Source organism: Heliangelus exortis, chromosome 5 (genome assembly GCF_036169615.1).
Source record: "Heliangelus exortis chromosome 5, bHelExo1.hap1, whole genome shotgun sequence".
In the NCBI taxonomy this organism is placed as follows: domain Eukaryota; kingdom Metazoa; phylum Chordata; class Aves; order Apodiformes; family Trochilidae; genus Heliangelus; species Heliangelus exortis.
Window position 1 is genome coordinate 35,609,979 of NC_092426.1, and position 12,298 is coordinate 35,622,276.

At 47.9% G+C, this 12,298-nt stretch overlaps 1 protein-coding gene across 12 annotated transcripts in view; it reads right to left on the minus strand.

Moving 5' to 3' along the window:
- The window catches only part of DPF3 (double PHD fingers 3), a 166,609-nt gene extending 154,804 nt beyond the window's left edge, over nt 1–11,805 (minus strand). For 3 of the 12 annotated variants that reach the window (XR_011726034.1, XM_071744561.1, XM_071744560.1), the window contains exon 1: nt 11,486–11,793. Coding sequence is in view for 8 of the 12 variants with exons in the window: in XM_071744561.1 (XP_071600662.1) it covers nt 11,486–11,601 (116 nt within the window). In the remaining 4 variants the exon portion in view is untranslated. Of the gene's footprint in view, nt 1–11,485 lie in introns of all 12 variants that reach the window. The other 9 variants (XR_011726031.1, XM_071744557.1, XM_071744558.1 and 6 more) reach the window with 6 other exon arrangements.
- Nucleotides 11,806–12,298: the final 493 nt, after the last annotated feature.

A 12,298-nucleotide genomic window follows, 5' to 3' on the forward strand; every position in this document is an offset into this window, starting at 1 on the left:
CATCAAATCCCATGGGTGAGCATCTCCCAGACACTTCAGCCTCAGTACCCTTTTATCCAGCCTTGCAAGGCAGATATTCAGAGGAGACCTCTGCATTGCAGGAGCTGCCTGGAACAACCCCCAGGAACTCCTGGCCAACTCAATGAGGCCTTTTTGACAAGCAAATTTCAAACCCCAAGGAAGCCAAGTGACAGAAACCAGAAGAAATATCCAGGTTTAGCATAAGCTCCTCACACTAAGACCAACGTTTTCATGCAGCTTTTGTCTCAGTGTAAAAACCCAACTCCTAGCATTTGAGCTGGCCCCTATTGGAAAAAAAAAATAGTACTTACAAAGACAAAAGAAACAGATCAAAGTCCTACAGCCCTGAAAATGGATGGGTCGGAGGGAAAAACCTGACAGGTCCTGATTGATAACCGTGCTTGAGGGAAGCTGCTGGAGGAAAACTACTGCAGCAAAAGCTGCAGGGAGTTACTGTTCCAAAACCCTGCTGCAGCAGGCAAGGCACATGTGGCTGCTAGAGCAGGAGATGGACATGGTTAATTGACTGGGAAAGTTTAGCAGAGATGGAATTAATGCAAAGACCTCAGAGCCCAGACGTGCAATTCTGTTACCAAGGGAAGGAACTGTTCAGCTGGAATTGCAATCCATTTTCAGGTCAGAGCCTTTCCCAAAGGCAATGTGCTCACCCCTCATCTCTTCCTCCTTCGAGGGGTGCATGGAGGTAGCTGGAAACAGCAGCTTGGGAAATAGGCTGCCCTTTGAGGGCCAGCCAGGTTTTGACTTTGCATGGCGTGTGTTTAGCAGAGAGGAATTTGGAAAAGATGTGTCAGGAGAGACAGCTTCTCCTGACCCTAGGACTTTGTGGATAAGTTGGTTGTGGAAACAAAACTAGAAAGTTAATAATAGGGGAGGAGGGAATTAACTTTCAGATCTGCTCAGCAGAATGAATACCTGAACCTGATACATTTGCAGTCTGGTCAGATGAGAATGCCAGGAGTTGGTTAATGTGGAATTGCAGCAACAACATGGAAAAAAATACACCCAAATAATATTTTTTTTTTTTGAAGTAAAGAGGACTCCAGGGGAAAGTAGGAAAGACACAAACACAAAACACAGACCAGATGACATAGGTGATCTTATGCAGTGATGTGCTGGCAATATTTTGCTAAGTAGCACCCAAGACTGTGCTCCTTTCAGCTGGTGTCTCAGAGTGACTGTCCCCAGGGAGGAAGGACCAGAGCTGGGAACTTCTTCATTTCTTCTGCCATTTCACCAAAGGGGCTTTCCATACACTTACACATACTTACAAGTAGCCTTCTAAAATAAATTGAGTCAAACTGTTCTCCCACCAATGACTTTGAATTCAGTGCATGAAGTGTACTGAGCAGACTGTCTGGTGTGTAGGTGTATATTTTGAAATGCAAAACTATTTATTTGCCACTTGGGTCATTTCCATGGTAAAATCTTTTCCCCCCCAACAGTGTCTTTACCAAATCTAGGCATAAACCACTGCCATTAAGGATGGTTTGATGGAACCTATGAGTAAACTTCTTCCATCAGAGCCAGGCAGATGTCTTAACTCACTTTCCCACTCTTCCTCAGTGCCCTTAATTTCAGCTTGGCCATGGAAACGCTACCAAAGAAGGAATCCCATCCACTTTCATCACATCACTCATATACTGTCTAAGACTCAACAGCAAAAGCAAAGTGCCATGGCTTCTAAACCTCCAGTTCTGTCAACAGTTAGGGGTGTGACCAGTGTGACTATCACCAAGCCAGTCAATGCATGCCATTCCTCCCATTAGAAGAATGGAGAAAACAGTCCCATGAAAGCAACTTGAATTCTTACTTTAACCATGATTATAAAGCATTTTCTTGCTCTGGCATGAAAATGCCATGCACTTTACATTACAAACAACATACAGTTTTCCTAATCCTCTCCTTTAATTCTTTCCTAACTCCTTCATGCTAATTCTTTTCCTGATTCTTTCAGGAACCTCCTGAAATCCTCATTGCGGGGTAAGTGAAAATCCCATGTGGGAGAAATTTTGTATAGCTGCTTTCATCTAGGTCTGAGGAAATGTCACTTGGAAGAGCTCCTCACAGTAGGCAAAAGTTGCCTTTTGCAGGTAAAGAGAGACTCTCCTTGAGACCTGTATAGACACACAGGGAGTTAACTACATTTTAGCAACAGAAAATTGCATTAGTGCCTCCTCTACTCAGCCTGGCTAAGATGGGAGCCATACCTGACTGTGAAAATAAGCTCATGACTTATCTATGCTGCACAGTAAGTCAGGGGTCAGACTGAATTCAGGAGCCTCTGTTCTGCCATGCTGCAACCATGAAACCCTGTGCCTGGAGGCAGAACACTGAAGAGAGTCTTGCTTCAAGACAGCACCAAGATGCACCACCTCGTCCTCACTATCCTCCTCCAAAACACCAGGACAGATCCTGGAGAGTCCATCCTCCCAGTCCAAAAGCCATTAAAAACTCTCCTCCTCATCCTGTCCAAGTGGCCTGAAACAGACATTTAATTTTGGGAAAGGGTTCAGAAAGAACATGTGAGGAAGTAGAGCAACAAACAATACGTAAGGTGGGTATAAATCCAGATAAAATATTAAATTAATTAAAGGGTTGCTGCTCCCTGAAGGTTGGAAAAAAATGAAGAGAGTTAATTAAAAGCAATCTCCATACAGTGCTGAGCTTGCCTGCCCTGATAAATCAACAGCTGGGACTGTGCCTGTAGAGGTCAGTGGGGGAAAGAGGTTGGGAGGTGGGGGAGAGGAAAGCTTGGAGAAGATAAAACATTTAGCTGAGGCTATTGACAGAAACAAATCAGATCTGGTAACAGGAAATTGAGATGGTTTTTCCACGTATTTCCCCCATCAACATTTTATCATTGGATTTCAACCTTCAGAATACTTATTTGACACCAACATAACACCAGCTGACCTGACCAAGTTCCATTCATTTGTATCAACACAGGAAAAGAGAGGCAAGAAGTCTTCAGAGCCCTCATTCTTACCTGGAGAGGTGTTAACATCACTTTCATCTAGATGCCATTTGATCTCTGAGGACTAATATCACCAAAATTAACAATCACATCCTTTTTTGGAGAAGCACCTCCCAAAACTCTAAGTGTCAGTCAGATAGGATGAAGCAGTAGAAATATCTCAGTGCTGTAATTGAGAGAACTGTAATTCTCCACACCTCTGGAGCAAGAAGTCACTGCAGAGTCTTCCCACCAACATCCCTCACCCATCACATCTTTCATGCCTCTTAACCTCCACGACCCCTACTATATAAGGTACTAATCTCTAAATTAAAATTGCACTCCCGATTGATTCCGTATTTCACATCAATAGGTATGTGCTTATGTACTGAAAGCTTCAAGGATAAAGAATCCATAGAAAACACAAAAGCCTACAGCCTTCAAAACATCCTTTGGTAGTAAAAAAAAAAAAAAAAAAAAAAAATTAAAGGGGATCAATGTAAACTTGTAGATACAAGTGGGTTCATGTCATAATTTCCAGTGTTGGACACTGGCAAGTGATTTATCTGAATACTCTGGAGGGTAGCATGATGCAGTTTTTGTTTTATGGTCAAGACCAAAGGAGTTCAGTACTAAAACACCCTTCTGAGCCACTCTTTCCATTATTCTTTATGCTGATTGCATAGGTTTAAAAGTAATCACAAAATACGTTTGCCCCCATTGTCGACTGAACAGAGTCTCTCAGAAAATAATACTGAGATCAAAACAGCTGAACAGTCACAAACACATGGATTACTTTCCTCGGGACTGTTCCTGAAGGAAATGGAAATATGGAAGTTACTTTTCCCTCAAAGAAATAATACTTACTTTCTCTATTTTAAGTTTTCCCATAGCACTATTCACTGGATAGTGACCTATCTAGGCTATAACTCTGGCCATTTCAGTTCTTCTCCCAGCTCTGTGACCAATCCCCTTAGGCTGTGGATCCAGAGGAACACGAGAAACTGCAAAGACCCTCAAACCAGCCCCAAAATTTCACAGCCACATGGACACAAAGCACTGAACAGGTGTTCACCGGCTCTTCCAAAACATAAAAAGCCCCCAAAACATTTTCAAGAGGAAATTTTGTTCCAACAGGCATAATCTATCTTCCTGTGGCTAGCATGAAGCCAACTTGAAGCATAAAAGCAGCATAAGCACTGTACTTTGCATTTTGGCAGAAGTAGCATGCCCACATCTGATCAGATCAAATCAGCCCTGCCAGCTGATGCAGTTGGGCAGACTGGAATTAACCAACTCAGGGCATGGCCCTATTTCACTCTGCTGCACCTGATCTTCTTTGCACCCTCCAACGTGCTTAGGTTTTTGAGACCTAAAAGGCAGGATGCATGAAGCTATGTGTTTGTAGAGAATTTAGCACAACGTCTCAGCCAGAGCCATGCATCACAAGGGGGAATCTGAGAAGAAAGAAAGGTGAGAGACTAGAAGTTATGGGGGGTTCCTTTCTTTTGTATGCAAAGATTTCATATGTGTGTTACAGTTGACATTCTATATTAATTCATAAAAATGATCAGAAAGCAAGGACAGCATTATTTGATGTCAAAGACTGATCCAGCTCAGTGTTGTACAAATGGAGAGATGAACCTCAGTCAGGCTGGACCAGTTCTGTCAGAAGGGACTGCAATATTAAACAACATTTCCAACCTTTCTCACCAGAAGAACAGCATCTATGTAGTCAGTGTCCCCATCAACACCTGAGCAGGGGACTCTCTCCCAGCCACAGCTCAGCAGAATGCAAAATTAATGACTCAGGATTTGGCAAGCACACGCTGCTGATCAAGGCCACCGAGTGCACACTCATCAGTACCCATCCCTGCCCTCCTCTCACTGCTCCACTGACTCCCTGGGAAGCCTCCCCTCAGACAGTGCCAGGGTGCCAGTAAAAGCTTCCATCAGGCTGGAATTGCAGCTCCCTGGCCACACCCAGCTCAGGCAGGTAACCTGAAAACTGAGCCACACGCTGACATACTCCTGCTGGTCCCATCCTGGAGGGGATGAGGGTGTGAGAAGGGTATTTGCCAGCAGCCCCTGAGACACTGCTTTGTTCTTCTCTGAGACACCTGCGAGGATTCTGTGGTTAAAATATGCACTGCTGGGAAATAAATTGTATATAACATTAAAAAAAAAAGTCTCATACTTCTTATAATTTGCAGTATTGAAGATAAAAAAATATATTTGTGTTATGTGCCACTCAGTTTAGACATACACTGGGCCTTTCTTTCTTTTGACATAAGAAGAAAGGAAAACCAGTGCCTTGCTTCTCATGCACTAGTCCTGTATTTGTATATGTACTGTATATATATGTACAGTATATGTACTCTTTGTTCCACAAACAGTAGAGAAGTTTTTAAAGAAAAGAAGGAAGCACCTCCATACAAAAAAATACTGTTTAAAAAAAAAAAAAAAAAGGGGGGGTTTAAAAAGTATTCTTTCTGCTAGATTGTGTTGATCAGACAACTTTGCTTAAGAGAAACAAACCAGTGCTAAAACTGGGACCTGCACTAAGGAAGTGACTAACACACCTCAGTCTCTACATCCTGGACAAAACTGCCCAGGCAAAGCCAGGAGAGCAGTGTGATCCTAACAAAGCTCTCAGAAGAGGCCTTCAGCAGTGTTGCCTTGGTGCTGCTTCTCTGCATGTGGGAGTATGTCACCCCAGACAGGGAATCCTTAGATCAGAGGTCAGTCTGTCCAAGGGAGAAAAACATCAACTCCCAAAACAGATTCATTCTGCTCCTACAAGTCCTCGGGGATAAACAACACAGGGATGGTTCTTGCTCAAGGCAACATCACATACAGGCAACACAGTGGTGAGCCCAGGATAAATACTGAGATTGTAAAATTGATCTACCAAGCAAAGAAATTCAGCTCTGACATGAAAGACAAACCAGAGTGAGAAAACACCAGGCTCTGCAAACAGTAATGCTAAAAGATGGTTTATTCCCAACCAATGGAGACATTGCATTGTCTCATTTTGGGACAGCAGAGGCACAGATGACTGCCATAAATTGCAGAAGACGGATAGGCAAGGTGGACAAAGTCTGCTTTTGAGAGCATCCTCCAAATAGCACACTTCCAGCTCAAGGAAGGCAGCAGAAGAAATCAATTTTCATCAAGCTACACAAAGGATGAGCCACATTACCTTCCCCATGACTCAGACTGAAGACAGAGCCCCATTTTGCTTCGTGGACTGGATTTCTGCACGCTCTGGGTGAACTCTCCCCACTCAGGCTCTGTGAATCCAATCTAACAGGCACTACTCACCCAGCTCGCTGGACACGTGCTTACACTGAAATTGTTACACCCTCCAAAATATCACACCTTTGAGCCTCTGAAGTACAACACAGATAGTTCAGTATTGCTTTCACACACCACAAATAATAGGTTTTTAAAACTTTTCCTTCTGCATGTATTTTGTGCAACCTCCATTCACTCACACAACTGGGCAGGTTGTGAAAGGCTGGAACACCAACAAAACAAAACTACAAAAGCACTGCAGCAACAAACCATGCACAAGCAACTCATGGAACCAGACATGACACTGTAAGGAATAACATAGCATTCATCAGACTCTCTCATATTCAAAACAGGTTTTCTTAACTTGGCTTCTCTGCCCACCCAATGACTTTGGCTCAGTGCTCATGTTTCTTTGCCTAAATACAATAATATTCATCCATTGTTTTCTCTGAAAGCTGGTGCTGAGATATAAGAAACACAGTTTTCACGTGGACAAGAGTTTTGATTTGAAATGGGTCACACTAGAGCTCATTTATGGTTTTATGTGACAGAGCCACACTGGAAATGCTGTAGAGATTTTGGTATGGGATTTAATGTGCCCAACAACCCTGTTCTGTCAAGCAGAAGAAAATTCCCTTCTGCAAAGCCACATTAAAATCACCTCCACATCACTTGTAAACACTGAACTGGCAACCTAACTGTCTGTCTATTTTATTGTTTCCACCTGCTGAAAGCAGCGCTGCACATTATACTTTCACTTTTATATTAAAAATCAGCAGCCAGATGCTTACGCGAAAACATTTTTAAAAAAATAATAATTAAAAAATAAATCAGTCTTCATCAGCACCTAATCAGGACATAGGGCTCTTTAAGGGATGCATAATGCCATACAGGACGATTCAGTTAAGAGCCCTCAGCTTGAATTCAAGCCAGAGTTACCACTAATGAACTGCTACTGCCATGCAAGACCCCAAGACCCACGCTGGTCTGTGGCTGACATGAAACAGCACAGACCATTTCTTCACAGGTGTCTCATGCCACAGAATTCATCAACACAAGGATGGCCATTTGGCAGCCCAGGGGTCGGAGCTGGCTGTCAAGGCAATTTTATCTCACAAGGTACAGCAACTGGAAAACCGACTGCTGCTGTGTGTTTGGAGTGGGAATGCAGAGACAGAACAGGCCTGGCAGGGTTTATCGGGTCAGCTCCAGCACTCCACACACAAGTCTGTGATGATCTGGTCCCCAAACACCTGGCAGGGAATAAGTGTCCCCAAGCCCATCAAAGGTATCCACCAATGCAGTCAGCATACAAGTGACCCAGTCCAGCAATGGAGCTGGAGTTAACCTCTTTTGTCCCAGAGGCTGTCTTGAGCCAAAATAAAGGGAGATCACCTGCACTGCTACTCCAAGCCTGAGCTACTGGAAGGCAACAGCTCCTCTGCTGAGAATCCAGGCAGGGGGAATCTCATATGCAGAAAAGGCAGTAGCCTAACATATGTTCCAGTGAGTATGTTTAATTGACAACCTGAAATAAAAGTCAGCTGTGGGAGTACAGACAGGGAAGGGGTGGGGGGAAACCAGCTCTGCTTCTAGATAAGACTTTGTAAATTACAAGGTCTTAATTACATTAAATGCGTTATGGTACCATATGCACATTGCTAATAAGGCAGGGATGGAGGAAATGGGACTAGATGCTAAGACTGGAAGTTGAACAGCTGAGTTCTAGACTTGATCTTCAAATTAGAAAGTTTCTGAACCACCTTGTCCTAGTTTAGGCACCCGTGAAACAAAGGCAATAATCCTTCCTTCACAAGGGTGTTCAGAGGCTTAATTAATTAATGTTTACAAAGTCCATTGAGATTTATGACTGACATTTGAGGTAATTCAGAATACTTTGTAACTGCATTTGTTTCTCAAACTGCACCGCTCAAATATCTCCATATTCAGATATCAAAAAGAGAAGATGAAAAGAAAAAATATGGAGATTTGTACACAGACTGGTGGAAAAAATAACCCAGCAAATCCAGCACTTCAAATCCACCACCGTCCCATTAAAGCTATCTGAATACTACCTTTACCACAGATGAAGAAGAACGTATTTATCCAGACACCTGCTGCCTTTCCCTTGCAGATCTGTTAAACTTAGATCTCTGACATTTTTGCCTGTAGCACCATGTTGGTAAACAACAAGGTATTAAATGGTAGAAATAATAGGCAGTCGTGTCAGGTTGATTGGATCACCGGAGGAAGCGAAGAGGAGAAGAGCAAAGGGATGAAAGCACCAGAAGAGAACCAGAAAGTGAGAGCACTAGGTGGAGAAAGGGGCAAACTGAGTGTTAGGAGGTGCCAATCATTACTAAGGGACTCCAAGCACTAAGTCTATGTAATGTATTCCCACAGATGCTGAGGTACACTGGAATACATTATCCCGAGAGACTAGTCTAGCATGAACAGGGCCACATGTGTGTCCAAGTGCTGGAGATAAACTGAATATTGGACACACTTAAACGCACAAGCACGCACAGGGAGCTGCTTGATACCTGAGCTAGGATTTCTCGGTCCCTACATTGTCCCCCATGTCAGAGCAAAACCTTTGTGTGGCCAGTTTCTGTAGGGGGCGTTTGTGGGTTTTGAGATACGATCAAAACGCAGACAGAGGAAATGCAAATGTCATTCAGCTCCCTTTCATTGTCAGGAAGGACACATGAGGATAAAATACTGTGCGCTGCATCCCTTCCCCTATTATGTGTCCTACTGCTTTTGCCCTAATTTATCCCATGCATAATTTATTTACATGTGTATTGTTCCCCGATCAGCAACTTTAAAGAATAAGTGAAAATTATAAAATGTTTTATTAACCAAGTTGTTAATAAAAAATGCAGACGGTGTCAGACAGCCAGCACTAATTCTGTTTCCTCCACGTAGCATCAGTACTTTAAAAAGCACAGAGGAGAAAAGCGAACCCAGCACTTGATGTCTATTGTTTCCTCCCCTCTCACCCCACCCCCTTATCCCCCCCAGGGGCGAGGGGGAGAGAAGAGAGCTAATTATAAATGGCCTCATCCTCCCCTCCCTGACTCCAGCAGCAGCAGGATCGGGCCCCCGGGTTCATTTCGGCACAAGCAGGACCCGCCCTCTCGGGAGAGTCCCCGGGGCTGCTGGATGCCCCCCGCTCCGCTCTCACCAAGTGCGAGCCGAGGAGCCGAGGTCCCGTCCCCGTCGGGCTCCCTCCGCCGCTCCCCGGCAGCTCCCCGCCTCTCATCCCCCCTGGTCCCGGTGGTCACCAGCCCCGGGATTACTCCCTACCGGCAATAGTCGCGGTTGGCACAACCGTACGTGTCTTTTCCCAGCCCAGGTGAGGAGCCGTGCGGCTCGGACACCCCCACCACCCCAATGCTGCTTGGTGCTCCTCGGGGTCCGCTTCTGGGTGCCCGAACAACGGCAGGGGCGAGGGGACAAGGGGAGAAGTTGCTCTCTCCTGCACAAGTATTAAACCTGCCGTCAAACGCGGGGGGGGCTCGCCGGCTCTTCCCCGCCGTTTTCAGAGCGTGTTCAGCCCCACATCGACACCCCCCCCCCCCAACAGGATACTCGGACTTCTTTGATTTATCCCCTACAACTGAGCTCCAGTGCGTTTCTGTAACGTGGTACCGAGAGGATGGGTAAATGAAAGCAAAGGTTTTCCTCCTGGACTGAGGAGGAGAGCCGATAAACATGTGAACACCCCTTCCTAGCTCTAGGCTTTCCTTCCCTCCGGATGGCAGAGAGCGACCGAGGCAGGAATCCCCGGAAAAAAACCTTCAAGTGTTTTTCCAACTCCAGACGGAAGACTTGAGTCGGGGAAAAAAAAAAAAAAAAAAAAAAAAAAGAAAAGAAAAAAAAAAAAAAAAAAAAAAAAAAAAGGAAAACCTCGCAGCCCTAATTTCATCTCTGAAAACTCAAACGTATAAAAACACCCACTCAGCGCAGCCAGAAAGTGCAAGCGAAGCGTCACCGCCAGGTACTCTGCTTCCTTGCTTTATTAGCAAGAGCGCTGCCCCCGTTAGCAGAGAAGTCGTTTTAAAGAGGTTAAGACAGCTCCTCTCCCCACATGCGGTGCCAAATCCCACTCTCCATAATGCCTTCGGGGATTAACGGCGTGCGCTGCAGACCACAAGGAAAATACAGGACACGATCCAGAAGACGACAAGCGGCTCCCGCGGCCCCCCTCTTAACCCAGCCTTATTTCCAGACCGGGAACCCCGGAATATTTCCGCAGCAGAAGCACCTGCCCCCCTCCCGCCCTCTCGCTCGCTCCCTCTCTGTGCTTCCCCCGCAAGCGGAGGCTCAAACCCCGTCCGAACAGCCCTTCCTCGGCTGCTTGTGCCCACTCTCGAAATGGGAACGCAATCAACTCTCTTTGCCACTTCGAAAAGCGAAAGCCTGTTATATGCAAAACAGATCTCCGGACTTCCTGCCCCAAATCAACGCCCGGCAGTCCCGAGTCATTCATTTCACGCAAGCCTGCTGCCCCCTCTCCCGCACAAGCGCCGAGGTGCTCCCGCAGTGCCCCTGCTGCCCCTCTCCCTGACTGCCAGCGCCGTTCCCCCTCCTCCCACCCCCCCACCCCTCAGCTCCCTCCGCTCCGCTCTCTTTCCTCAAGTCATCCCAACTCCTCAAAGATTTCGCCGAGGCAACTCCGAGCTGCCGCCGGAGCGCGGAGGCACCGCGCACCGACACCCCGCTTGCCCCGCCGCTGCCCTGGGCCGGTCCTTCCCCGCCGGACCCCGTCGGGGAGGTGTAGGGGAGCGGTCCCTCCGGGCCGGGCAGAGCGTCCGGGGGTTTCCAGGTGCGCGCACCCCCGTGGGACGCCTTCGGTTCCGCGCTGCGCTCCGGGAGCGGTGAGCAGCCCCGCCGCACCCCCATCCCCCCCCCGCCTGCGCCTCGCTCCATGCCCGGCCGCCAATTAACCGGCGCGCGAGCCCAACAATTTTCTTCCCTCGTTAATTTCGGCGCGAGCCGCGGAGATGTGTTGCACAAAAAAAACCCCACAAAAAAACCCAGCGAGTCGCTGGGGTAGAAAGCAGGGCGGAGGAGGGACCCGCCGGGAGGCTGCCGGCAGCCGGCTGCGGCTGGCAGCCGGCAGCCGGAAAGGCGCCTTTTTTCATATTTAAACCACGCGGAATATGTACATTTTTGATTCCTACTTACGCTTTCAGGGGGTTGTGAATGACAGTCGCCATTTTGCTACAATGTAACAGAATATTGTGTCTCGGAGTTCTAAAGGTTCGCTCAGGGGAAGCGGGCAGCCAATCAGCGCGCGGCATACCGGCCCGCCGGCCAATGGCGGGCGGGGGGCGGGGCCGGGGCGCTGCTGGTTCTGAGGGGAGCTGTCAAAGCCCAGAGGTCACTCCCTCTCCGTGGGGCTGGCGGCGGGCAGCTCTTAAAGGCGCCGCGCCCGGCGACGGGGGCACCGGGGCACCGGGAGCGGCAGCCTGTCCCCTGCCTCTCCGACCACCCGAGAGGGAGAGCCGGGCTCGCCCCCCCTTCCTCCCTTCGCGCGGTCGCCGCTGCCCCTCTTTTCCCGCGCCGTCCCGCTCGCTCCTACGGCTCTGTCCCGTCCCGGCTGTTTCCTCTTCTCCAAAGCTGCTCTGCCCGCCAGGTCTCCGGGAGCCGCCGGAGCTGGCAGCGGCTCCAGAGCAGCACCGCTCTCCCCCCTCCCTCCCTCCTCTTCCTCCCCCCCCAAGGAATTTCCCTCTCCCTGTCAGTCAGCCCGACCGCAGCCCCTTACATAACGCGCGGCGGACGGACAGACGGACCGACTGTCCCCCACATACACACACACACACACACACACACACACACACACACACACACACACACACACACACACACACACCGGCCCGGCTCTCTCGCTGAGCAACTTTCGGGAGTCGGCCCCCTCAGCTTTCAGCACAAGGGAGAACGGGAGGGGGAAGAGCCCCGGACAGGCTCCCCGGGACACGAAGCTGCGGTGAGAGGCGA